Here is a 24,476-nt window from a genome sequence, read left to right as displayed (position 1 = left end):
TCATTTGCTTCCAATCATTCAGTGTGGTGTAAACAAGATGGTATCTTTTCAAGGGACAGAATGAAAGATTATGATAGGCTCCCTCAGATTGTACAGAAACTTTCACTGCAAGCGCATATGAGTCCAGAAACACATGCATGTAAATAGATGTCATAGATGCTGGTTTTAAGTGCGTTTCTGCATACCTGAGGGACTGCTTCTCCATACATGCCCCCCCAAGAGCACTTGTTTTATGGTCCCTGGCCCTAGAGGGGCATTATTGGCCTCGACTGCAGCCAGGGCTTTTTCAGCTCTGGCTCCAACCTGATAGAATGAGCTGCCGGTGGGGACCTCGGCCAGGAAGATGGCACTTTTCCGCCAGGTGTTTGGTTGAGGCCAAGGGCTGCACCCTTATGGAACCTCTGCCTAGTCCCCCGCCTGGGATCTCACCCAGGCTGCTTGCCCCCTTCCGAACAGGGCCTTGGCTCCGTGGAGAATAACCTATGGACAGAGGGAATACTTAGAGTAAGTTTAACAGGGGAATAGTCAGGCCTTGTATGTATTTGGGATTTTTATGAAACTCTTGTAAGCTGTCCTGAAACCATTTTGGAGAGGGGCAGCCTAAAAATCACATAAATGGGTCTCTAGAGACGTGGCTGGTTGCCTGGACTTTGGAATCTGTCACCCTTTCATGTTCAGTCTTGCAAAACACAGTTCTTCGTGGATCTGGTAAAAATGGAGCACAACACTTCTGGGTAGAGACTTTTAGGAGAGCCAGAAAGAGTGTGTTTTTGACCTTGTTGCTCAAGGCTATGGGTGAGGGAGAGCTTGCACCACTTCTAATTATAGTGCTCCATCTGGTCAGGGGAATGAACACCACCCGTGTTTTCCACATGTTCTGTATCAGTTTCTGTGAAAATGCTCTTTGGCAATCTCTTGAGGGAAGCCTAAGTGGTAAACTGTTAGGATATTAAGTAATTGGCCAAGCTAATAGAACAGAGGCATGTTCTTGAAGGAGGAGAATCTCCAAAACGCTCTGTTTTCGGTCATTCCAAACCTGCAAGTGCAAAGATATTTACTTTGGATTCCCAAATCTGTTTTAAATCGGTATGTTGCACTTTTGCATAAGGAGTAGGCCTGAAAAAGATATCATACAGCTGGAAGAGGTGCAAAAAAGTGAGCAAGGGATTGGGCGCTCTGTGTTTCTGCATAATTGTAATTTGGTTCTCCCATCACGAACATTGTGGGGTCTTTCTTTCCAACCAGCAACCCTGATGCATTCAGGGAGTGGATAACTTTACCTGGCTTGCAGTGGTTGTTGACTGTATTTCGTACATGTTGGCGTTCTGCCTCTCTCCTGGAAGATTGAGGCTCAGGAAAGCTCGTTAACTTGTTGTGCATCCCTTGGCCTCAGATCCGTCGGAGGCGCCTTGCTCGGCTCGCTGGCGGGCCATCATCCCAGCCCACCACGCCGCTTACGTCTCCGCAGAGAGAGAATCCGCCAGGACCACCTGTAGCAGCACCATCCCCTGGAGCATCCCACAACCTTGGGCTAAATGTTCACAGCATGACCCCTGCTACCTCTCCAATTGGCGCATCAGGTAAGCTGCAGCTTAGTTTTTCTGCCGCTTTCACACTGGCAAGGGGACCTGCAGAAGCCAAATAACCTAAAGTCATGCTGCTTCTGGGTCAGACACCCTCTCCTCCGCATCTCCTGCTATCAGCATTCCCAGAGGTGGAAAGGCAAGGATGGTGGCGCCTGTTGGGAAGTAAGAACTTGGCAAGCTTAAATTGTCTTGGGGGGGCTGACTTTACCCCTCAACTCTGGTTATTTCAAGCATTGGGAATCAAGCTTACTCCTCTTCGTAGCTCTGCTCTCAGTTCCGTGTCTGAGTCCTCTTTCATGTGTCCTTAGTTTCCTCTCCTTTCTTAACTTCCTGTGGTTGTTGTAGGCAGCCGTTGGTTGAACTGTGGTTAGCGATTTTGCACATTGACCTTATGATGAGATGCAATATAACAATAAAAACACAGTGGATTTTCCCCTTGTTGAAGCAGCTCAGGTGACCTGGCTTCCAGGCCTCTTGTTGACACCTGAATTGGGGGGGGGGGGGTTCCTGACATTTGGCACAAAATTAATTTCGGGACCAACCGAGCTATGTATTCTTCCTAGGGCTAAAGAATAATTTGGGGGGGGGGCATGAGGGCCTTTTCAGTGGCAGCCCCATGATTATGGAACATCCCTCCCCCCGGGAGGTACACCTGGCTCCCTCACTTTCACTCTTCGGGAGTAAGTTGAAGACACTTTTATTTAGGAATGCATCCATTTTTTCCCTTACTGGCAGTCCTAATTGGAGAATTTTCATTGTGGTATTTCAATAATCATTGTTTTATTGACTTTGTAAGCTGCCTTGAAGTCTGCAAAATAGAAAGGCGGCTAATGAGGGTTGCAAACAGAGAGAGATTAGGTGGCAGTGGTAACGGTTGATCACTTCCACATCAGTGTGTGCTTAGGATAAACAAAGGATTCTGTGTGAGGCAGTTTGCAGGAATCCCTTTGCAGCGCCATGGAAGAATAGGCTGCTAGTTTTATTTTGATGCCAAGAAAGAGGGCACTGTTTTTGGAAAACCATCCTCGGAAGCCTTCCTTCACCTGCCCATCTAGGTGTCTCCTTCCCCAGCCCCATCGGCAGCCAGCTTGGAAGTAAAACAGGTTTGGCGGCTGCTGTTAAGAGCGCCAGGGTGTTTGGGAGACGTGAAGTGCTGGATGTCATCCAGGAAGAGGCAGGTTGCGGCCCAGCCATGGAATTTTTGGGTGGCTCTGAAGAAGTCTTAGTCTAAAATACATCACAGTTTTCTGGGGAGGGGTAGAAAGGCACGGGGGAACCCTGGAGTGCTGGCCTGGGTGGTTTGGAAAAAGGCGGCTTGTGTGGGTGGTGTGTGCTGATTTTGGGTGGCCATACGTGGCTTGTGGGAACTGTAGTTTATGCAGATTTAGAGCTCCACAGTTTAGCCACCCCCTGCTCTAGGGTATCTGTCTGTGTTGTAGGTGAGGACTAGGGCAGGGGTCCCCAACATGGCACCTGTGGGTACTCTGTCTAACACCTGCCAGGTGTTCTTAAGCAGTAGGCGGGGCCAGGTAGGGTTTTTGCCCAGTGAAGCTTTTGATTGGCCATTGCAGATTCAATTGGCTGTGCAGGCTTTTGAAAAATGTTTCTTTGGTGGCAGCTGCTGCCTCAACATAAGGTTCTGCACTGTGTTCTTTAAAGTTAAGATGGCTGGCGCTGCCTCCTGTGGCAGCCATATTGTGGTTGCATCCACCGTGCTCTGTCAGAATTGCAAATGTGCCTTTGCGCTTCTGCTGGGGCTGCTGTCCTGAGTGTGTTGCCTGACTGGAAAGCACAATGTGCAGAACGTCAGCTCATGCTGAGATCTAAATGGCTTCTTCGGCGAGTGGGTAAATTTGGACTCTGCTAGCTCTTGGAAGGGCTGTCTGGCTCAAGGAGGTGCAGCAGAGCTCTCCGGCTTCTGTGGGAGCAGCTATAAAAGGCAAACACTCTGATTCTCACAGAGGTTCTTCGGACAGTCCCCTGCTCCTAATTGAAGGGTGCCTGGACTTCACTTTAGGTTTAATTGGCTGGGAACGTAGTCTGCTGTTCCGTTGACATAGATATACATGTATATTTCATTTTACTTGGCCCTTCAAAATTGTATTTCCTATTCACTTTTTCTGCCCCCAAAGTAGCTAAGATGCTGCTTGAACCTCCTCACCACACCTCTGGCCTCTGTTATCTTTCCCGCAAGAATAATTCCCAGTGTGATCTTCCTCATCACGTATCTGACATGAGCCGCAACTCATGGAAGCTCCTGTTGAAAGGCACATGGCCGGTCTTTGAGTTGCCACGAACCAGACTTTTATACATTTTGTCGTGTCTTTCCTTCAGGTGTAGCCCACCGAAGCCAGAGCAGCGAAGGAGTCAGTTCGCTCAGCAGTTCTCCATCAAACAGCCTCGAAACACAGTCTCAGTCCCTCTCCCGATCGCAAAGCATGGATATCGACAGTGTCTCCTGCGAGAAAAGGTAAATGGAGTTGCCTCTGCATTCAGACTCGGCCTGCTGTCCCATGGGCCACTTCTGGTGCTGTTTCCTCCCAGGTTTTAACATGCTAAAATGGAACCTGCATGAACCATATTCATCCTAGAAGAATGCAGAATGGCGTTCATAGTCCTCCAGTATGGGCATTTCTAGGCTGGCACCAAAAATAAGAGTGCTTTCAGAATTGGGATGGGCCACTGCCTAAGCCTTCCAGACTCCTCTTGGGCCATAAGTTGCTCAGGCCAGTTCTGAAGCAAAAGCTGTGTGCACGGTGGGTTGTGGAAGGCCAGTCTATTGACTGACGGCTGTTAATGGCTTCCCTTCTTCCTGCATCCGTCCGTCCTCCTTTCTCTCACTGCGCCTGTCCGTTTGGTCAGCAACTTCTACAAAGCAAGCCTGCTTGAACGTCCGGAGACTAATGGCCTCTTTGTTCTGCTTACAGTATGTCCCAGGTGGACGTAGATTCAGGAATTGAAAACATGGAAGTCGATGAGAGCGATCGAAGGGAGAAGAGGAGCCTCACTGATAAGGTGGGTGAGCCCAAAAGCGTGCGGCTAGAACCTCTGTATCATGGGTGTAACGGTGGAAGTACCTAGTTGGGAGTGCTGCTTGGGTTTTGGATTTCTAACTCATAATCTGGCTAGAATCCCTGCTTATTTCACATACACACATTGGGGAGGGGAGCAATGTTCACAAGGGTGCTTAAAAACCTACTTTTATGTTTTTGGCACTCCCAATGAATGCTTTATGGGGGGCCTGTTTGAGAGGCAACTATTGTGGTTAAGATGGCCTCTAATCTGAAGAACTGAGTTCGGTTTCCCACTCCTCCTCCCCATTCAGCCAGCTGGGTGACCTTGAGCCACTCCTAGTTCTCTCAGAGCTCACTGGGTGTCTGTTGTAGGTAGAGGAAGGAGAGGCAATTGCAAGTCACTTTGAGACTCCTCTAGGTAGTAAGCAGTGAGGTAGGAAAAAACAGCCTCTCTTGATGTTTCCCGTTTCCTGTGTCAAAGGAACCTCCATCAGGATCTGAAATATCAGAAGAGCAAGCCTTACAGTTAATCTGCAAGATCTTCAGGGTCTCTTGGAAGGATCGTGACAGGGACGTCATCTTCTTAACTTCGCTTTCTGAGCAATTTAAACAGAACCCCAAAGAGGGTAAGAAACACAGCTGTTTTGCATTCTTTTAAAGGTTAACCTGTTGTGCCTTTTACCTTGTCTGTGGCTCTCTGGGATCTCTGGCTGAGGCTCCTCTTAAACTCTGCTCCAGGGGCTAATCCTGTAGTATTCCATACATAATGTTCCATCTGGCAGCTTTGGATTTTCCTGGGTTTTGGTGGTGTTGAGCCCCAGATGTATTCGTTAACAGCAGAGGGTGTCTGAGTGGGTGGGAAGCACATTCTGTGCGTGTGGTGACTAAATTCTGTGGGTGGCTGAACTCCCCCTGCTGGATCGCCTTCAAGATGCAAAGCCATGTCAGCCTCTTCTGTTGGCAGATTGGCATGTCGGCTTTGCCAGCACTGCCACTTCATTCACGACTCCCTTTTGGGGTGATGTAGCAGCAGAGGGAGCTGGTGGGAGCTTTGAAACTGCTAGAAGGAGCTGTCCCTGCCCTCTGAGGCTCTCTTCTGGACCTCTACGTGGGGTAGTGGGTGGGAGTAGAATGCTTTATTTTATTGATTTCTTTATGGACCGCCCTCTCTGCCAGAATGAACCTAGGGTGGCGAACAGCCCATGTTCAGCAATGCAATTAAAATCACAGTTCTAAAAATTCCACCCATGGGTGGAACCAGAAGCCAGGGTGGAGGTGCGATAAAGGAGGGAGGCCAGTTAGATGATGATGCTGACTGTCTTACTGACCTTAACCATAGGCCTGGTGGGAGAGTTGCTTTACAGACCCTGTGGAACTTTGTTCCACCAGGTGGGAGTGGGAGCCAAGGCTGAGAGGACCCTGGCTCTGGTTGTGGCCAGACAGATTCCTTTGGGGCCAGGGATCACTAGCCTGTGTATATTGGCTGAGCGTGAGGCTCTTCTGGGGCTTCGTGGGAAAAGAACACCCGCTCGCATCTTGTTCATGTGATCTATTATCCTGGTTTAACAGCCTCATAGACCCACTGCAGGCCTCCGGTAGCACTCGAGGCATCAATGGGACAGGTGGCATGAAGGATGGTCACCTTTCTGCTGTCTCTCCCTTCTCGAAAAGTGTACTCGGATTTTAAAGACTTGATCGGGCAGATCCTCATGGAAGTTCTGATGATGTCGACCCAGTCGAGGGAGGAGAACCCCTTTGCCAGTTTGACGGCGACGTCCCAGCCGATTGCAGCAGCTGCCCGCTCACCTGATAGAAGCCTGGTCCTGAACACCGGCTCCAATCCAGGAACGAGCCCCATATTCTGCAACGTGGGGTCTTTTGGCTCCAGTTCCTTATCGAGGTAAGTGGATCTTTTGCAAGCAGCTGAATTCTACACAGAGCTTTGTTGAGTTGAGGCAAAAGGCAGGCGAGCCTGCCGAAATCTTTATTTTCAAGTTCTGTTGTGCCAATTAGTGGGCAATGATGTGTTTCTCGTAGGAGCAAGGCTTCGTGAAACGTGTAGCTGTTTTTAATCCAGCCAGTTCTTCTTTAGGAGCCCTGCAAGGTTTTAATGTCTTCTCTCTGCTATGAGAGCAATAATCGTGGCCTTTCTCTGAAATGCTAGTAGTGATTCTTAGGCTGCCATTGGATGCATTTCCTAGGAAACTCACAACTCGTGATGTTCCCCCAACCTTTTTATCATTCAGTTCATTTTGAAACTGTTAGGGAACGATGAAGCTTACTGTCACTGAACTTAGCATCTTTCCCTCCTACTTTACAAAGCTCTAAGTGGCCGGTCTGTCTCTCTCCTTCTCCCCTTTGTTTTTCTTGGATCCTAGTCTCTACGGAACGAGCCCAGCTCCTGCACTCACCCCTTTGGCCGGTTCCTTCCTTGCGTCTCCTGCCAGCCTGGTGGCCCCTACAACTGTACCTTCCCTTTCAGTCGGCCCTCCGGTCCCACAGACAGGACCACTTGGGGTCCCCCCCTCTTCCCCAAGGTACCGCCCGTACACTGTGGCTCACCCGTGGGCCTTTCCGGCGCCTCCCAACTTACCCTCAGTGGCTGCCTCCGTCTTCTCTCCCACTCCAACTCCTCCCATCGTAAGCACCAGTCCTCCGGCTACTCGGGCCACCCCATCCAGGATGAGACCCGTAACGATGGCCTTGCCGCTGTTTACTGCTTCACCCGGGCCGCTTGTCAGGCGGCCATCTCTCCTGAGCAGGACACCGTCTAGGTATTTTGCGGCTTCGAGAGTTTGCTGTTTCGGTGTGTGCCGTGCAGAGTTGCAGTGACTTAATATGCATCAAAAGGGTTTTCTTTTTAAAGAAGCCCCGTTGACTAACCCCTTTAATAAATGTCTTGCTGGGATATTTTAATCTAATTTTAAAATTCTATCTTTGTGCATTGCACCTTCTGTTGTACGCCACCCAGGGCCGGTTCACCGGGATGGGCGGTATAAATGTCTAATAAGAATAACGTGTGAGCCCAGCTAATACTCGTTTCAAGCATGGCCACAGAGGGCTTTTGGGTCAGCAGCATTCATGGCCGTGGATGGTCTGTTAGCCTTGTTGTTGTAGTGGTTAGGAGCAGTGGCCTCTAATCTGGAGAGCCTGGTTTGGTTCCTCACCTCTCCTCCAAATGCAGCCAGCTTTTTATGCCTTTCATCCTTAGCCTATTGATATGAACTGCCTATTAATTTCCTGGCCTGTTCCTTTCGGTAGTGAAAATGTCCTGTTTGACACGTTGCTTTTGGGTTTTCCCCCCACGTGCTGCAACAGGGGACTGGGTGACACAGGCCAAGTCTTGGTGCCATTGGGCTTGGCGTGCTGGGAGTGCTGTCCAGTTGGAGTGCCAGTATGGCAGCCTCTTGGCAACTGGGATGTGGACAGTCTCGTAGGGGCTTGGGGCAGTAGAAGTGCTGCATCTTGACTAGGTGAATCATCAGCGTGGCTGCCTGGGGGCCACAGTAGAATTGGCAAGCTGGATGAATTTTCTCTCTGAAGACAAGATTACCTTTTCCATCAAGACTGGGTCGGGAAGGCTGGAGAATACTCTGTGTGTGTTTGTGTAGAGCTGTCGAGTCGCAGCTGATTTATGGCAGACCCGTAGGGTTTTCAAGGCAAGATGCAAACAGAAGTGGGTGGCTATCGCCTGCTCCTTGATATAGTTCTGTAGGGAGCCAACTTGGTATAGTGGTTAAAAGTGGCTGCATCTGATGTGGGGAACCGGGTTGATTCCCCACTCCTCCTTCACACGCAGTTCTCTCAGAGTGACGCTTTGATCGCTTTAGCGTTTGTTTAATTTGAAGTGATGCTTTTTGTGAGAAAGCTCATTAACTTGGTTGTGGCTTTAACAAGCACTGATTTTTCCCAAGTTCGGTGCATGCTTTTGGCAAAGGCGGGGTTTTCGGCCTTCTGTTGCGGTTCCCTCCTCGTTGATTTATGGGTCCTGTTTGCTTTCCTTACGATAGTCTGTCCGACAGCCCTTTCCCTCTCTTCCTTGCCATTCCCGATGTGTCTGGAGACAGTTCTGATGAGGAAAACGAAGATGACGAGGATGACTTTGCTTGTGTCCAGTTTGGGTCCAGGTATTAAACCCCCCCCCAAGAAAAAAACCATGTAACTTTGTCTGTCTTCCATTGAAAAAAGAAGCATGGTGCCATTCCCTTTTCCAAAACTGACATTCAGTTCTGTTCTCACTGTTTTTCCTCCCTTGCTGCTAGTTTGCGTATTAACAATTATCCCCACCCAAGCCCTGTTTTTCCTTTTCTGTGTTTCAGCATATGGAGAAGTGGCTCCCTCATAGGCAGGGAGGGGTGTCCTTTGCGGTGGCCCTTAAACTGGCTATTTCTTGTTGTTTTCTGCCTTGGAATGATGCTGTGCATTCCCTTTAGCTCTGGTGATGCTTTGCATTGTCCTCGGGCCTTCCACTGAGAAGAGGGGGGGGGGGGGTCACATGAACTCAGGCAGAGCGTCCTAGATATCCCAGCACTGGGAGAGTGGTTAAAGTGTTGGATTAGGATCTGGGTAATCCACTTTCAAAACCCCACTCTGCCGTGAGAACTTGCGGGGTGACGTCTGTCCTGCAAAAGAGAGCTCCTTCGCCAGGCATTTGGTTGAGGTTGACCTGAACTGCCCCTTCCCCTGAGCCCTCCCTCCTATGGCAATCACTGCCAATCTTCCAACCTAGGTGGTGAAAGAACAGGGGATTATAAATATAAGGAGTATAGCTAATAAGAAGCTGTGATGCCATCCCAGAGTTGTGATGCTCCCGTGAACAGAAACCAAGAAGGGTCTGTTGTTGTCTCCCCCTTTGAAACTCTCCCGCTGAAGTAGCGGAACCTTTTAAGCCTTTTACTAAATAGGGTGCCTGAATGTTAAAGGCCATGTGGCTGATTTCGAACTGCAGTGAGCAAGACTCTCTTTTCCTGGCCTGTAAAGCAAATGTCACATGACTAGTCATTCAGAGGCCGTAATTGGTGTGTTCAGCATCTGTGATGAAAGGCCTGGTCTGTACATGCCACGGGGTAACAAGGGGGGGGCGTGGGGCTGAGATGGCAGAATGACCTGCGCCGTTCCAGACTGTGTGAGAGGGATTGCCTTTTGCAAAGTGTCCCTGCTCCAGTCACTCGCAATCAATGGAATGCTAGCACACCTGAGGGGTCACTGAAAATACGCCCCACACCCTGTCTGCACTCTATGATAGAACCCTTTTATTGTATGGCATAGACTGGTCTGAAGGGTAGTTTTTAATGCCCACAGTATCTGGATGCAGGGTGCCGAAAATTTTTGCTCTTAAAATTTGTGTCCTATGCAAGCGAAACCCAGCACTCCCATCCCATGGGCCTGGTTGGAGTCTGTGTCTCTTCTTGTCCTGGCGTCTTCCGTTTGCACTTGGAATCTTTGCCTCAAAAGGATGCCCAGGGCCTGCCTGCCTGCCTTAGGACGGACTCCCCCTCCTCTGCCACATTTGTATTCTTCTCAACTCCACGTGGATCTGGCTTGTGCACATCAGCCATTGGGTAGCAACAGGAGCCTGGTACTGTGCTTGGGTTTAGGATGCTTCCCTCCATGCCCGGTCTAGAATCCTTCTGCGCATAAGGAGCTTACCACGTGGGTCAGTCCTGTAGGCGTAGAGAGTCCCCCTCCGTCAGGGACTGACATCTTCCCTAGGCTGCTAGGTAAGTGGCCCTGATTTTTTGTTTTGTCTTTATTTCTCTTTCCCTCTTCAAGTGGAGGCTCTGGAGGGGCCAGCGTGTCTGACTCGTGCAGCGACCATTTCACCATTGAGACGTGCAAGGAGACGGAGATGCTGAACTACCTCATCGAGTGTTTCGACAGAGTGGGAATAGAAGAGAGAAAAGCACCAAAGGTATGTTAGGGGCGGGGCTGGCAGGCACAGTTTCCACCGCCTCCTAACTTTCCTGCAGGGCAACAGTTTTACGACGTATAAAATGGTGGGGCCAAGAGAGCCTGAAATGGTGTCCAAGTCAATCTTTTCCAGCTCCCGGCAGAACCATCTGCCATTCGGGTTCTCCTCCCCTTTCCTCTGCTCCACAGGTAAACTCTGATAAATCCAGAACATGCTTTTTGCCAAGGACTTAATTGATGGAAGGTCTGCCATTTGGGTAGAAAGTGTCAAGGAAGACCTTTCTCTTCCCAAGATCCTGCCTGTTGCGGCTAGACAGGGATGAGTTAGATAGGCCAGAGGTGTAAGGCAGCTTCATATGGTCCAGTAGCCAAGGGGGACAGGCAGTAGCTGGCACGCCCTGGGGGGAAAACAGTTTTCACCCTGAAATGACAAACTTTTAGAAACCCTGGTCAGGAAGCCTCAGCTCTTTAGTCTCTGTAAAGGGAAGTGTAACATGAGCCTTCCCTGCCGGTTGTCACAGGGGATGAGGATACAGGCGTCCTCCTTTCTAGTGCGACCAGACGTTAGGAGAAGAATCTCCGGAGTTCATTGGCTTGATCACTTCTGTGTTGCAGAGCTCTGATGCCCCTGAAGTGCTCTATGCAAGCTTGAACCAACTAATGCCCTTAATGTTATGCCTGCGATGAGGGGCTGGAGGAGATTTCGCTTCTCTGAACAACCTTTGGGCTTGGAGAGCCGTGGAGCTCAAGGCTGCCGGAGGGTGTTTGCCGACCACCTTGCCTTCCCAGTGCTAGGATTAGGCTTGCTCTCCTGCATGTCATCACCACTCATCCTGCTTGATGCTTCTCTTCTCTTAGATGTGTAGCCAGCCTGTGGTGAGCCAGTTACTGAGCAACATCCGGTCTCAGTGCATCTCCCATGCTGCTTTGGTGCTCCAGGGGTCCTTAACACAGCCAAGGTGAGTTGAGCCAGGATATGGCCAGCTAACTCTTTAACTTCTTCCTCAGCTCTGTTTGCTCATGTCTTTGCCTCCAAGCCCAGCCCAGCCCTGGCAACAGTGTTTCCTCCATGACGGCTAGCTGCTTGGCATGCCCTGTTACCACAAAATACCTGGGAGATACAGTTATGAAATAATAATATACAATGAAAACTGGATTTATCAATAAGTCTGCTGGCCATAACAAGGGAGAAAAGGCCGATATTGGTGCATCCAAGGGGGAAGCTGTATTGGAGTGACATGGCTGGCTTATGGACTGTTCTCCCTTCTCCTCCTCCCCCTCTCCCCACCACCCCAATCCTGGTTCGTCCTCCTGTGAAGGTCGTTGCAGCAACAGTCTTTGCTGGTCCCATACATGCTCTGTAGGAACCTCCCTTTTGGCTTCATCCAGGAGCTCGTGAGAACTACTCATCAGGATGAAGAGATGTTCAGGCAGGTAAGTAATTCTGGGATTTAAGATCCTTCCTCAGCACTGGGGCAGTGAATGCCATAGCAGCTGCGTCTCTTCACCCACAATGGGGCTTGTTTTTGGCTTCTTCACTTAGATCATGTTGCCTTCTTGAATTTTCTTGTTAAATATTTCAGTAAGGATAGCATCCATTTTGGAGCGGTCCAGCTAAACCCAATTAGAGGCTTCGCAAGTGGCAGCATAGGAATTAAAGTTCAAGGGCAGGGGGGAGGCTTGATCGTATGCTGAAGTACCTTTGTTTCCTAATGCGGGTTTTGTTTGTTTAAACAGATATTTATCCCCATTTTACAAGGCCTGGCTCTGGCTTCGAAAGAGTGTTCCCTGGATAGTGATAATTTTAAATATCCTCTTATGGTAAGTAATAGTTCTTGCCGTTGTCCTCTTCTGCCAGTATTGCGGGGGCTGCTAGTCTGTGGTCTCAATGTTCTCAGTGAGGTGGTCATCTTGGGCCAGGGCTGTACCACTTTGGGCTTGATTAAATTCACATAGTTGTCTCCTGCATGTTGAAAAAATAGGCATGTCAGGGCAGGCTAGAACAGAGATAGTTTCAGGGGTTGACCGTGTTTGGTCTGCAGTACCAAACAGTTAGATTTTTGAGCCCTGTAACTCTCTAGAGACCAAAGTTTCTCATTTCATGTTTTAAGCTTTTGAGAGTAGATTTCTGTTCTCCTGTGTCAGGTGATAGGAGCTTTGACTCCTGCAATTCTTGTTGGTCTTTAAGGCATTACTGGACTCTAATCTGTTCTTTTGACAGGACTAACAAAGCATTTGTGGGTGTGGGTCCCCTCAGTATTCTGAAGTGGCTGACCCCAGGCCCAGATTCATCCTCTACACTGAGAACTGGGTCAGGGAGCAGAGCCTAAAGAAGTCAGGAATGTTTGGGGTTGAATCTTAAATTTCTGCTGCAGATAAACTTGGGCCTGTGTTTTCAGACAAAGTCACCAAGCTGTGCGTTCAAGATGAAGGAACATTTGTCTGATTCTAGTTGCTTGTTTGTTACAGGGATGTAGCTGGGTTTGTGTCTTCCAGAGAAGACATTCTCTTATCCCTCTCCCCATCAGTGGAAGAGTTGGCTTTGCAGGGGTTTAGCCAAAGACGATTCCTCCGTTGACTGATTGGGGTGTCCAGAACTTAAGGAAGGAGCAAGAGTTCGCTTTCCGCAGCCCTTTGTTTTGTCATTCTTTCCCACGTGTTGCAGGGGTTGGGGCATCTAGATAAGGATCGCTTGTTCCCTGTGTTTCAGCGTTCATGTGACTTTCTGCTCTTCATCGGAAGACAAAGGGCTTTGGTGTGCATGGGACAGTGGTCCCTTTGACTTCCATCTCTGGCTTTCGAAGGGCTGCTCTGGAGCTTGCCGGCTGTTTTGCTGGGTGCCCTGCCAACTTACGAGATGTAATGTGTGCTCCCTAGAGAGGCCTTTTATAATTTGAGACTTGTAAAAGGTGGGATGAGCAGAGGGATTCGCCCCTGGCAGGCTGGAGAGCTGCAGATGACAGAAAGGCCAAGCATGCTTGCCTTGACAGAAATCCCTGTGTAAGGCCTCCTGTCTTTCTGCCTAGCAGTTTGGGTTTGCGTCCTAGGCTGCCAAGAGGAGAGGTCCCAGCAGGCAAATTTCTGGGAGTGGTCCAAGGTAGTGTTTTTATTTGCTTCTGTGCAATGTTTGGGTGAGGTTCAAGAGCAGCGGTAGGCAACCCTTGGCACCTGTGTTGAGTGGTGACACTCCAGGCTGTTATGTTCAGCACACGGGGCCAGTCCTGCCCCTTCTTGAGGTGCTGGCCATACTGCTGGGGTTCCGCATGACCCCTCTCTGATCAAATTCTCTCCCCCTTGCTTTGTTTCCTGGCACACCAGTGTCTTCACAGGTCGATGCTGCTGTTCATTCAACGCACGGGCTGGAAAGGGTTGCTTTATCCCCAGCTGGGGACATGTCTAGGCTCCTCCAATGTCTCTTGGCATCCCTTCCTGTTCGCATTTTGCTTGCGCTCCAGACTTAAAATTACATTTTAATGGAGTTTTATGGGATTTTATTGTACTTATGAATCTTTGTAAATTGCCATGAGACATTTGAGAGCAGCGGTATATAAATATAAAAAGCAATAAATAGATTAAATAAAGAAGGGAACTGACGTATGATAGGGCAGAGGCTCTGGATGCAGAGGTAGATGATGTGGACAGCAGGGTGTCTTCGGTGATTTGCCAGGAGCATTGCAGGTGGAAGGCCATGCTCTCTTGCCCAGGTGGGGAAGGAGGACCAGTTCCTTGTAGTGAGACTGGCTTTCAGACCATGATATATGTGCCTGGCTTCTCCAGCACCTGCAGCTTTTAAAGGCCCAATGGGAGCCAACTCTCCTAAGAGGCACCCTGTCAACTCTCCATCCATCCAACAAGTGGCTCTTTCTGTCAGTTAGCTCAGCAGTGGTGAGGAAACCTGCCTGCGTGAATTGTCATTCTCCTTTCTGTCTAGGCATTAGGTGAATTATGTGAAATCAAGTTCGGGAAATCCCACCCCGTGTGCAGCTTGGTAAGTGTGAAATCTGCATCACCTACTTGGGGGCAAGCAAGGTCGCTGGAACCACGCGAGTGTAGAACGCTCACACCTGTGGGATTCCAGCAGAGCATCAGTCCTTCTCCCAGCCGCTCTCCTCTCTCTGCAGGTCGTGTCCTTGCCTTTATGGCTACCGAAGTCTCTGAGCCCTGGGACGGGACGGGAGCTCCAAAGACTCTCTTACCTTGGGGCTTTCTTCAGTCTCTCTGTCTTTGCGGAAGATGATGTAAGTCTATATTAGTTTCATTCAGGTCCTGCCTTTCTTCTGGCCCAGGACAACTTCCTGTGGTCATGACAGTGAGATACTTGCATTACCCACTCATCTGTCTTTCCATTCCTTGCAGCCTAGAGTAGTGGAAAAATATTTTTCCGGGCCTGCCATTACCCTGGAAAACACCCGGGTGGTTAGCCAGTCTCTACAGCACTACTTGGAGTCTGCGAGGGTATGTCTCAGGGAAGTGGAGTAACCACTTTGCTGGAGGTTTGGGGAGCGTGTTCACAGAATGCAATTCCCTGCATCTTACAGCTGCTGGGAGGGGGGCGGTTGGGAAAGGGAGAGGGGAGGTTTTGCATAGGGCTGCTTTGGCGGGACCCCGCCTGCTAAGTTCAGGTGCTTATTGACGTTTGTTCCCCTTTTTGTACTCTTTTCAGCAAGAGCTGTTCAAGATCCTACACAGCATTTTGCTCAACGGAGAGACCCGGGAAGCAGCTCTCAGCTACATGGCCACTGTGGTCAACGCCAACATGAAGAAGGCTCAGATGCAGGTGAGGTGCCCACCAGTGCTTGCCTGCTGTTAATGTGGGCGTCAGTTGATTTTGGAGTTGCCCTGTGAAGCTGCCTCTCCTGCTGCTGTGATCCTTTCTCTGTTTACGACTGCGCATCAGTTTCCAGTCGCCTTGAAGCTCGTAGTCTTCGGGTTTAAATTGCCACCTTCTGCAAAATGCCACAAGCACAATCCAGGCACAGCGGAACACTTTGAAATCCTGCTGGCTTCAGAGAGAGAGAGAGTCAAAACAAGCTTCAATACTCATGCTGAAATCAAAAAGTAGGACCTGAGAACAGTTCAAGCCAGCTGTGGTGTAGTAGTTAAGAGCAGCGGACTCCAATCTGGAGAACAGACTTTGATTCCAAATTCTTCCCCATGCAGCCAGCTGGGTGACCTTGGGCCAGTCATGGTTCCCTTAGAGCTGTTCATACAAAACTGTTCTCTCAGAGCTCTGCCAGCTCCACCTACTTCACAGGGTGTCTGTTGTGGGGAGAGGAAGGGAAAAGTGTTAGTAAGCTGCTTTGAGACTCCTTTGGGTAGTGAAAAGCAGGCTATAAAAAACTACTCTTCATTTTGTCTGGGTCTTATGGCGCATTTGCCAGATTTGTAAGCCTCCAGCTAAGGACTCCCTTCGTCACGGGTAAAGCACTTTGCAGCTTTTGGTTGCCAAGTCATGTTGTGGTGTTGGCAGTGAGTGCAGGAGCTGTGGCAAACGGGTCTCAACCATCAAGAGTTTTTGCGGTTTGGTAACTTTGGCTCACCTTTCTCTGGCTTGCAGACGGACGACCGCTTGGTGTCTACGGATGGCTTCATGCTCAACTTCCTGTGGGTGCTGCAGCAGCTTAGCACGAAGATCAAGCTTGAGACGGTTGACCCCTCCTACATCTTCCATCCCCGGTGTCGCATCGTCCTCCCAACAGATGAGACACGTGTGAAGGCAACCATGGAGGATGTCGCCAGCTGGATGGTGGAGCTGTGTGAGTGCAGCATGCCCCCCCCCCCCACGATGCTCGTCTCCAGCATCTCATTTTCTGGAAATGTGCAAAAAAAGCATCTCTGGTTTGGTTTTTAGAGAGCATTATTTGGAGTGGTAGGGCCTCCAAGGTAACTCCAATCCTGGTCCAACCAAAGTTTTGAAGCATCATGCAAATTATTAACAATAACAATATAAAACATTAACAGTATCTGCTGTTCAGCCTGTAAAGATGTTAGTGGGTGGTACGCGCAACTTCTCAGTCACTCACAGGCGTTGGATGTGCTGAACCCTAGCCAACATGCTGTACCAGATGAGGCATGATTTATTTCTGAAGAGGCGACTCCCGGAAGCTCATCCCTGGCCACCAATTTTATTAATCTTGACGGTGCTCCTGGACTCTTGCTCTGTTCTCCTGCTGCAGACAGACTAATGCAGCAACTCATCTTGATCTGTCCCATTTAGTTAAGGGAGGTTCAAGTGCATCACGATTCACTCTTTTCACTTCTGTTTCTTCCCCTTCTCCCCAGCCAGGGATCAGGCTCTCTTTTCTGAGCCGAAATTCCCGACCGAGTGCTTCTTCCTGACCCTCCACGCACACCATCTCTCCATCCTACCAAGCTGCCGGCGCTACATTCGTCGATTGAGGGCCATCCGGGAGCTTAACAGGTTAGAAGCTGCATTGATCCAGATGTCCATGGTGGGGGGGGAGCATTCCTGCCAATTTTCTCAAACGCTGGGGGCATCGTCGTCTTTGAAAGAGCTGGGCCAGCGTTCCCAGAAAGCCTGTGGGCCACAAAAAGCATCATTGTCCATCTAGGGCGAAGGTGGATTGAGTAATCGCTGGCCGCAAGTTGATAAGGGCAAGCTCAGCATGCTCAGAAGGAAATGGGAGCATTTTCATGATTTTTGCACCAGGAGCCCCAACAAGCTGCAGGGAAAGGTGGGGAGGGCAGAAGAAGTTGCACCTGTTGGGGGCCAGTTGGAGAGGTTCAACGTCCAGCCATGCTTGGAGGGCAGCCTGCTGAGGAACAGAAGGTGTATAATTTTTACATAAAGACAAATATTGCTTGAGTGGTTTGCTATTTGAAGGATGGTCCTGAGAGCTGGAAGCCCAAACCTTGGGCATTAAAGAGGATTGTTTTTGTGATATTCCTGTGCTGCTTGCAGTCAGACTTGGCTTTGCAAGAGAATCTAAAAATAAAGCAATAGAATACATTAAAATGATCAGTAGCAAACCCAGAGAGCGCCTGGTTGGCATTCTGAAGGCCCCAGGTGTTCCATCCCTGGCATCTCTGCTTCCTGGATCTCGTGCTGGGAAATGACCTTTCTCTGCCTGCGACCTTGGAGAATTTCTGCCTGTCAGAATAGGCAGTATGGCGCTATATGGCCTATGAGCCAATTCAGTATAAGGCAATCCTGTATGTTCAGTGCTACGAAGCAGACAGACTCTGTCCAGTACATAACAGCTTGCCTAGACACATGAAGCTGAATGCTGGCAAGCAAAACTGAACGTAAGGTGCATCTGGTGGCTGCCCTCACACTGAGTTTGGCTCAGAAAGAGATGGGATTCTGAAAGGCTTCTCCAGTAGATGATTGGAAAGCACTGAGGGCTGTAAATGAAAGGACCGTGGTGCTTGGTGCCATGTCCATGGACTGCAATTACCATGAGCCCTTGCAAGCATTGGCAGGGGCTCATGGTAAGTGCAGCCCATGGACAACTGGAGAGCCACAATTTGGCCACCCTTGTCCTCAACACTATTAAGGCCTGCTCTTCAGAAGAGGAATCCTGGGGAAACCACACCTCTCTTCACAGCTTGGCGACATCTTATTTTCCTGTTTTCTCGGTTTCTCCACACTGAAGGCATCTGCCTTTCACCTGATCACTAGAACGGTGTTTTGTGTCTTTTTTTTTTACAGGACGGTGGAGGACCTGAAAAACAACGAGAGTCAATGGAAAGATTCCCCTCTGGCTACAAGGCATCGAGAGATGTTGAAACGCTGCAAAACACAACTCAAGGTCTGTGTCTATTTTTAGGCGACGGCTGGCCGGTCTTGTGCTCAGCTGTGGCCACGCGTTGAATTTTTGCAAATACTTCATAGTGTGTGTAGAGGAGAGCTGCACAGCAGCAGTTCTGTAAATATAGCTGTTCTACAGCTCCCCATGTGGGATGGGGCGGTATAAAAATGAAATATTATCACATTATCCTTAAACATCCTACTCTTGAGCTATAGCTCTCTCGTGGAGACAGAGGTAAGTTGCTTATGGTTGGCTGTCTCTGGGTTTAGGCTAAGAAAACAGCTGCAGGGTAAAACCTGTCATCACAAAAGGGTCAAACTCTCTACTCCCCCCCCCTCCTTTTTTTGACTGTATTCTTGACAATGCCCCTTGACAGTTGGAAGCTGCTTTGAGACTCCTTTGGATAGTAAAATGTGGGGTACAAGCCCCCCTCCCTCCAGCCAGGACCAACCAGTCGCTGCACACTATCCCAAACCTGCTTCTCCCATTCAGGGGAGAACGGAAAGAGGAGTGTGGGAGTGCCCGGGAGTGTCATTTAAAGTCTGTTTATCAAATGCACAGGCATTTATAGGAAATCTCATTTTGCAAGAAGGCTCGGTGCATGCTGTGTTATCGCAGGGTCTCTGAAGTAGATCACACCGATTCCCCAAGGGGTGGGAAGGAAGGAAAGCAGCTTCAAGGATTGCCTTTGGGTGATCTGCCTGGTTTGCCAGTCTGTTCTGTTTTTCTGACTCAGAGTTGCTGAGTAAGCTCAGCCTCATAGCATTGGGGTTCAGGGTTCATTTTCCAATGTGGGTCTCTTTGTTTAACTTTGCGGTTTCCGCTTCTTGCACAGAAACTGGTGCGGTGCAAAGCCTGCGCAGATGCCGGTTTGCTGGACGAGAATTTCCTGAGGAGGTGCCTGAACTTCTACAGCATGGTGATCCAGCTTTTGCTGCGGATCCTCGACCCGGCCTTCCCCGAGTGAGTGACGATCAAAGATCTTCTAGTCGTTCCTGCTTTGGCTTTTGCCCCAGCAGAGTTCCCTGTTAGTTCCTTCTCGGCTAATTCTCCAGAAGCATGCAAGTCATACAGAGGGGGCAGGTTCATTTCTGGGCTGGTGAGAGACCTAACTCTTCTCTTGACTAGCGATGGTTTTAAAACTTGAAGGAAATCATAGAGTTGGAAGGGGCCATACAGGCCATCAACTCCCTGCTCAATGCAGGAACAGCCCTAAGCATCCTAAAGCAGGATGGATCAAGTTCTAAATGAGACCAGGATGGATCAAGTTCCCAGGGGAGGGAGCCATGGCTCTGTGGTTGACTGTCACTTCTGGCACCTCCAGTTGACCGATCTTATTTTTCAAATAAATCTTTTTTCCTCCTCTGCAGCATAAAACTGCCTTTAAGCCCCGACGTTCCAAAAGTGTTTGCAGCGTTGCCTGAGTTTTATGTGGAAGATGTCGCAGAATTTTTATTTTTTATTGTACAGTAAGTGGAAAAAAATTTCTTCTGAGAATCGAAGGGTGTGGGCATCTCAGTTCAGAGGGAAGGGTGGTTTGTGGCTGGCTTAGAACAGAGGGGTGCGTGGGGTCCTTTTTTTTTTTTTTTTTTTTTTTAATTTAATTTCTAGACCGCCCTTCTCCCAATAGGTCTCAGGGCGGTTTACAACATAAATAGTTAAAATACAATAAAATCCCCATAAAAACCCCAATTAAAAGTTACATATAACATAACATATAGCGGCGGTGGTCACAATTCTGATCTTAGTTCAGCCTGGTGGAGAGAATAATGTTCAGAAGAGGGTGGCACCAATACAATAGATCTAACCATGATCTCGGTGTTAGAGATCTCAATATTGGAGGGGATCCTCTGATGGGTTAGTGGGAGAGCTGCCCTGGCCTCAACCATATGCCTGGCGGAAGAGCTCCGTCTTACAGGCCCTGCGGAAAGCTGGTAGATCCTGCAGGGCCCTTAGCTCTTCTGGGAGCTCGTTCCACCAGGTTGGGGCCAGGACTGAAAAGGCTCTGGCCCGGGTCGAGGCCAGGCGCACATCCCGTGGGCCCGGGACAACCAGTAAATTCATACCCGCAGAGCGGAGTGCCCTGCGGGGGGCATAAGCAACCAAGCGGTCCCGCAGGTCCGCTTTGGGGTCCTTTCGACCTCCCATAGCGTCGCTCCTGGGTACCTTTGCCTAAAAACGCTTTCCTCCCTTGATTGGGGTTGCAGTCCTGGTGTCTGTTAGCAGCATCATGGGACGGGACCAGCCTGGGTTCATGTTTTGTGTACAGATGTTTCTGGGCAGGAACAGGCTGGAACAGGCATGCTGGAATCTCTGCTTAGTTACCTCGAGCAAGATGGGTCACCGTGTTAGTCTGTCTGTAACACTAGAAAAGAGCAAGAGTCCGGTAGCATTTTATAGACTAACGGAATTTGTGGCGGGGGAAAAGCTTTTGTGAGACGATGCCACAAATTTGGTTAGTCTTTAAAATGCTACTGGACTCTTGCTGTTTTTGTACTGCTTATTTATCTGTGGAGCATAGGACCAGTGTCTGATCGGGGGGTACAGAAAGGTAGCGCTTGTTGGGGTTAATAAATATTTGTATATATGATAGGAATTCCGAGCTGCCCGAGGCTGTGTGAGCTGCCTCTCGTTTCTCTTTCCTCTTTCAGATACTCTCCTCAGGTACTTTACGAGCCCTGCACTCAGGACGTTGTGACTTTCCTCGTCGTGATGCTCTGCAACCAGAACTACATCCGGAACCCCTACCTGGTCGCCAAGCTGGTGGAGGTGATGTTCATGACAAACCCAGCTGTCCAGCCGCGGACCCAGAAGTTCTTTGAGATGATAGAGAACCACCCCCTCTCCACCAAGTTGTTAGTCCCGTCGCTGATGAAATTTTATACAGGTAAGAGGGGGACCTGCCAATCAAGCAGTTATTTATCTCCCAACCTGCCTTTGTTCTCCCCTCGCCTCTCCAAGAATAGGGTGGTTGTAGCAAGGAAATGGGGGAGGGGAGAACGGTGTTCTAAGCTGCCTTGGGTTCCAGCTGGGGTGAAAAGCAGCATATAAATTTAAAAATGAAAATCCGTGTAGCGTTTGGGGCTGTTCTGCTTTTACATCCATTCAGAGAGTTGTGCATCTTTCTCATCCTTGGGAAGCGCCTCAGTCATGTAGAAGCTTCCCTGGTCTTGCTGCTTTTCGGACTGCGCAAGCCACCTCTCTCTGTGCACTTGCTGACCGGAGTGCTGAGTTTTTTTTCTTTGGCCGTTTGCAGACGTCGAGCACACCGGCGCCACCAGCGAGTTCTACGACAAGTTCACCATCCGCTACCACATCAGCACCATCTTCAAAAGCCTCTGGCAGAACATTGCTCACCATGGCACCTTCATGGAGGAGTTCAAGTGAGTGAGCGAGGGCTAGTCTTCTGCAGCCAAGAGTCTTGGGCTCCTTGAAGTCCATCCTGGAAATCCAGACTGCAGGGGTGGCCAAACTGGATTATAAAGGACTACAATTACCCATGAGCCCCTGCCAGCCTCTCATGGTAGTTGCAGCCCATGAATGTCTGGGGAGCCACAGTCCAGCCACCCCTGCAGAATGCTACTGCCCCCTCGCAGGAGTCTTCCCTGTCCCTGCTGTGTTTAAGTCACTCCATTGTGCATCTCTTTCAGTTCTGGGAAGCAGTTTGTCCGCTACATCAATATGTTGATCAACGACACCACCTTCTTGTTGGACGAGAGTTTAGAGTCCCTAAAGCGTATCCACGAAGTGCAAGAGGAGATGAGAAACAAAGAGCACTGGGACCTGCTGCCCAGGGTGAGGAAACGGCCTCTTGGCATGAATGGTCCCCAAATTGTGTGGGGGGAGAAGGGCTGATGTTGGAGCTTTGGAAACTGGAGGTCTGCACTGCTCTGCATGCCTCACTTGAAGCTGCCTTATATGAACTCTGCCCCTTGCCCCATCAAGGTCAGTGTGGTCTCTTCAGACGGGTGGCAGCTCTCCAGCGTCTCAGCAGAGGCCTTTCACATCCCCCATGGCTTGAGTTTCTGAAGTGGAGATGCCGGGGACTGAACCCCCGGGGTCTTCTGCGTGCAAAGTCAAGACACTTCCACTGAGCTACAGATCCCCTAGCAGTGGTGCCCCGGGGTTTGGAGCTCCCTCCTTTCTCAAATTCTCATGCTGCACACCTTTTTAGTCTTTTAAAGACTGGCTTGTTTAATCTCACACTGATTATAATCTTCACTTGGTGACTTTTCCATTGTTTTTTCAATCCTCTCTTTGCTGGATTTTTGTTATGCATGTTTTGTTGTATTGATTATTTTAAAAATTTCTGTTTTGTGTCAGGCACACAACCTATTCGTTTCTTAAATGTCTTTCATCATAAAGCAAAGCTGGGATTTGGGGAGGCTGTTCCCAGGAGGCAATTCTGCAGGGGCGTGTGGGTTCTGGGAGCTGATTGAAAATCTGCCAGTTTTAGAACTGGCCTTTGGTTTGCATCCAGAAAACCATGGTATCCCTGGGTATCTGGCTTGAGGGCAACGGATAAATGGGAGACTGCTTCATGTGCCGACTCTTTAACGTTATCAGTGCTTCTGTCTGGGTGGGCAGAAATGCGTTGGCTGAAAAGTGGAAATAACCGTTGCACACTTTACTTCCTGCACAGTGAGCGGCAGGAGGGTTTTCATCCCAAGGGTTCCCCCTTCTTCTGTTCCAGGACCAGCAACAGGCTCGGCAATCTCAGCTTGCACAGGACGAGCGCGTGTCACGCTCCTACTTAGCCCTGGCGACGGAAACGGTTGACATGTTCCATATCCTCACCAAGCAAGTTCAGAAGCCTTTCCTCAGACCTGTAAGTAGGAATGTGGGGTCCAGGATTCCAAACTCCAATTCAGAATGCTCCGGATTTAACAGTTGCACATGATGCATTACGCTGGCGGTTAATTCTTCCTTGTGCTGCTTTGGCCTTCCAGGAACTTGGACCGCGATTGGCTGCTATGCTGAACTTCAACCTTCAGCAGTTGTGCGGCCCCAAGTGCCGCGACCTGAAAGTCGAAAACCCCGAGAAATATGGGTTTGAACCAAAGAAGCTTTTGGACCAACTGACGGACATTTACCTGCAGTTAGACTGCCCTCGCTTTGCAAAAGCCATTGCTGATGACCAGGTGAGTGTACGGCCATCTCTCTGGGGAACGGGGTGGGAGGTGGACTTGCCAGGGAGGTGAAAGATGGTCCCTTGGCTGGTTCTTCCTGTCCAGGCTCTTGCTTTTGGGACTGCCAAGGATTGCTCGGGGGGTCCTCTAATCAATGATTTGGACGAGAAGCTTTCACCAAACATTTAGAATCCTGGGCTGCTTTCCTTCCTTCAGCAAGTATACAAAATATCCAGATAGAGTTCTGGACAAATGAAATTAATTAGGGCCGTGTGTGCCCAGATTGACCCAATCTAAAAATCCAGGGGTGGGGTGTGTGTGTTTTGGTTTCTTTAACACGAGCAAACAAAAAACTACTTGTTTTTTTAAAAATACCCAGCTCTGGTCAGGATAAGAGTTTCTTATTTGATTTGCAAAATAGTGTGTAATTCATGAGGCCCGAAAACGTTTGCTGGGCAGATATCATGTTGGCTGTTTTTTTTCCTTATTCCTGCTGGGCTGACATTAAGGAGCGAGTACACTGTCGATCACTGCACTGCAGATAAATCTATGTAGGGTATTGGAGAGGCTGCCTGGATGTGCTGGAGCTGATTTGAACAAGGAAGCCTCCAGAAAGTAGGAGCTGACGTTATCTGCCTTGCTAAGTCACTCTTGTGGGCCGACTTGGGAGGGAGAAAGCTTCATAGACTCTACAGAATTACCATATGCATAGGTCTGATGGTCACCTCGAAGGGTCAAAAAGCCTCCAGAATCAAAAATAATTTCCTTCAATGCAGTTTGGTTGCTTACTTCGTCCAAAGCATTTGCAGGGCTACCAAAGATGCTTCTCTCTTACATGCACGCTCCATCCACCCACCACAGCTGGCTGATATTGCTTCAGGTAACTGCTGCCTTGGAGTTGGAGAGCTGTCTTTCCTGCAGTGATACTGCATCGAATTGGCAGGCTCCCAGAAGATGCCGGCTTTTGCACGCTGTGACTCCTGAATGCAGGATTTTTGGAATTAACACAGTGAAGGGAGGGAATGTCTCAATTTCTTCTCAGTGACACCTTCTATATCATTATTG

At 49.4% G+C, this 24,476-nt stretch overlaps 1 protein-coding gene across 2 annotated transcripts in view; it reads left to right on the top strand.

The window, feature by feature from the left end:
• Positions 1 to 24,476, top strand: part of UBE4B (ubiquitination factor E4B) — a 31,891-nt gene that overhangs the window by 3,744 nt on the left and 3,671 nt on the right. The window contains exons 2-26 of one of the 2 annotated variants that reach the window (XM_077312327.1): positions 1,394 to 1,580; positions 3,921 to 4,056; positions 4,514 to 4,601; positions 5,082 to 5,226; positions 6,272 to 6,500; positions 6,979 to 7,374; positions 8,611 to 8,727; positions 10,373 to 10,511; positions 11,369 to 11,469; positions 11,830 to 11,944; positions 12,248 to 12,331; positions 14,442 to 14,498; positions 14,632 to 14,748; positions 14,867 to 14,965; positions 15,174 to 15,287; positions 16,068 to 16,266; positions 16,793 to 16,931; positions 18,183 to 18,282; positions 19,118 to 19,245; positions 19,653 to 19,751; positions 20,934 to 21,169; positions 21,539 to 21,665; positions 21,933 to 22,077; positions 22,976 to 23,110; positions 23,232 to 23,423. In XM_077312327.1, the coding sequence (XP_077168442.1) occupies positions 1,394 to 1,580; positions 3,921 to 4,056; positions 4,514 to 4,601; positions 5,082 to 5,226; positions 6,272 to 6,500; positions 6,979 to 7,374; positions 8,611 to 8,727; positions 10,373 to 10,511; positions 11,369 to 11,469; positions 11,830 to 11,944; positions 12,248 to 12,331; positions 14,442 to 14,498; positions 14,632 to 14,748; positions 14,867 to 14,965; positions 15,174 to 15,287; positions 16,068 to 16,266; positions 16,793 to 16,931; positions 18,183 to 18,282; positions 19,118 to 19,245; positions 19,653 to 19,751; positions 20,934 to 21,169; positions 21,539 to 21,665; positions 21,933 to 22,077; positions 22,976 to 23,110; positions 23,232 to 23,423 (3,624 nt within the window). The remainder of the gene's footprint in view (positions 1 to 1,393; positions 1,581 to 3,920; positions 4,057 to 4,513; positions 4,602 to 5,081; positions 5,227 to 6,271; positions 6,501 to 6,978; positions 7,375 to 8,610; positions 8,728 to 10,372; positions 10,512 to 11,368; positions 11,470 to 11,829; positions 11,945 to 12,247; positions 12,332 to 14,441; positions 14,499 to 14,631; positions 14,749 to 14,866; positions 14,966 to 15,173; positions 15,288 to 16,067; positions 16,267 to 16,792; positions 16,932 to 18,182; positions 18,283 to 19,117; positions 19,246 to 19,652; positions 19,752 to 20,933; positions 21,170 to 21,538; positions 21,666 to 21,932; positions 22,078 to 22,975; positions 23,111 to 23,231; positions 23,424 to 24,476) is intronic. The other variant, XM_077312328.1, reaches the window with a different exon arrangement.

The sequence above is a fragment of the Paroedura picta genome, chromosome 15, assembly GCF_049243985.1.
Source record: "Paroedura picta isolate Pp20150507F chromosome 15, Ppicta_v3.0, whole genome shotgun sequence".
Lineage (NCBI taxonomy): Eukaryota > Metazoa > Chordata > Lepidosauria > Squamata > Gekkonidae > Paroedura > Paroedura picta.
The sequence above is the reverse complement of the archived record's forward strand: the minus strand, read 5'-3'. Positions and strand labels throughout refer to the sequence as shown.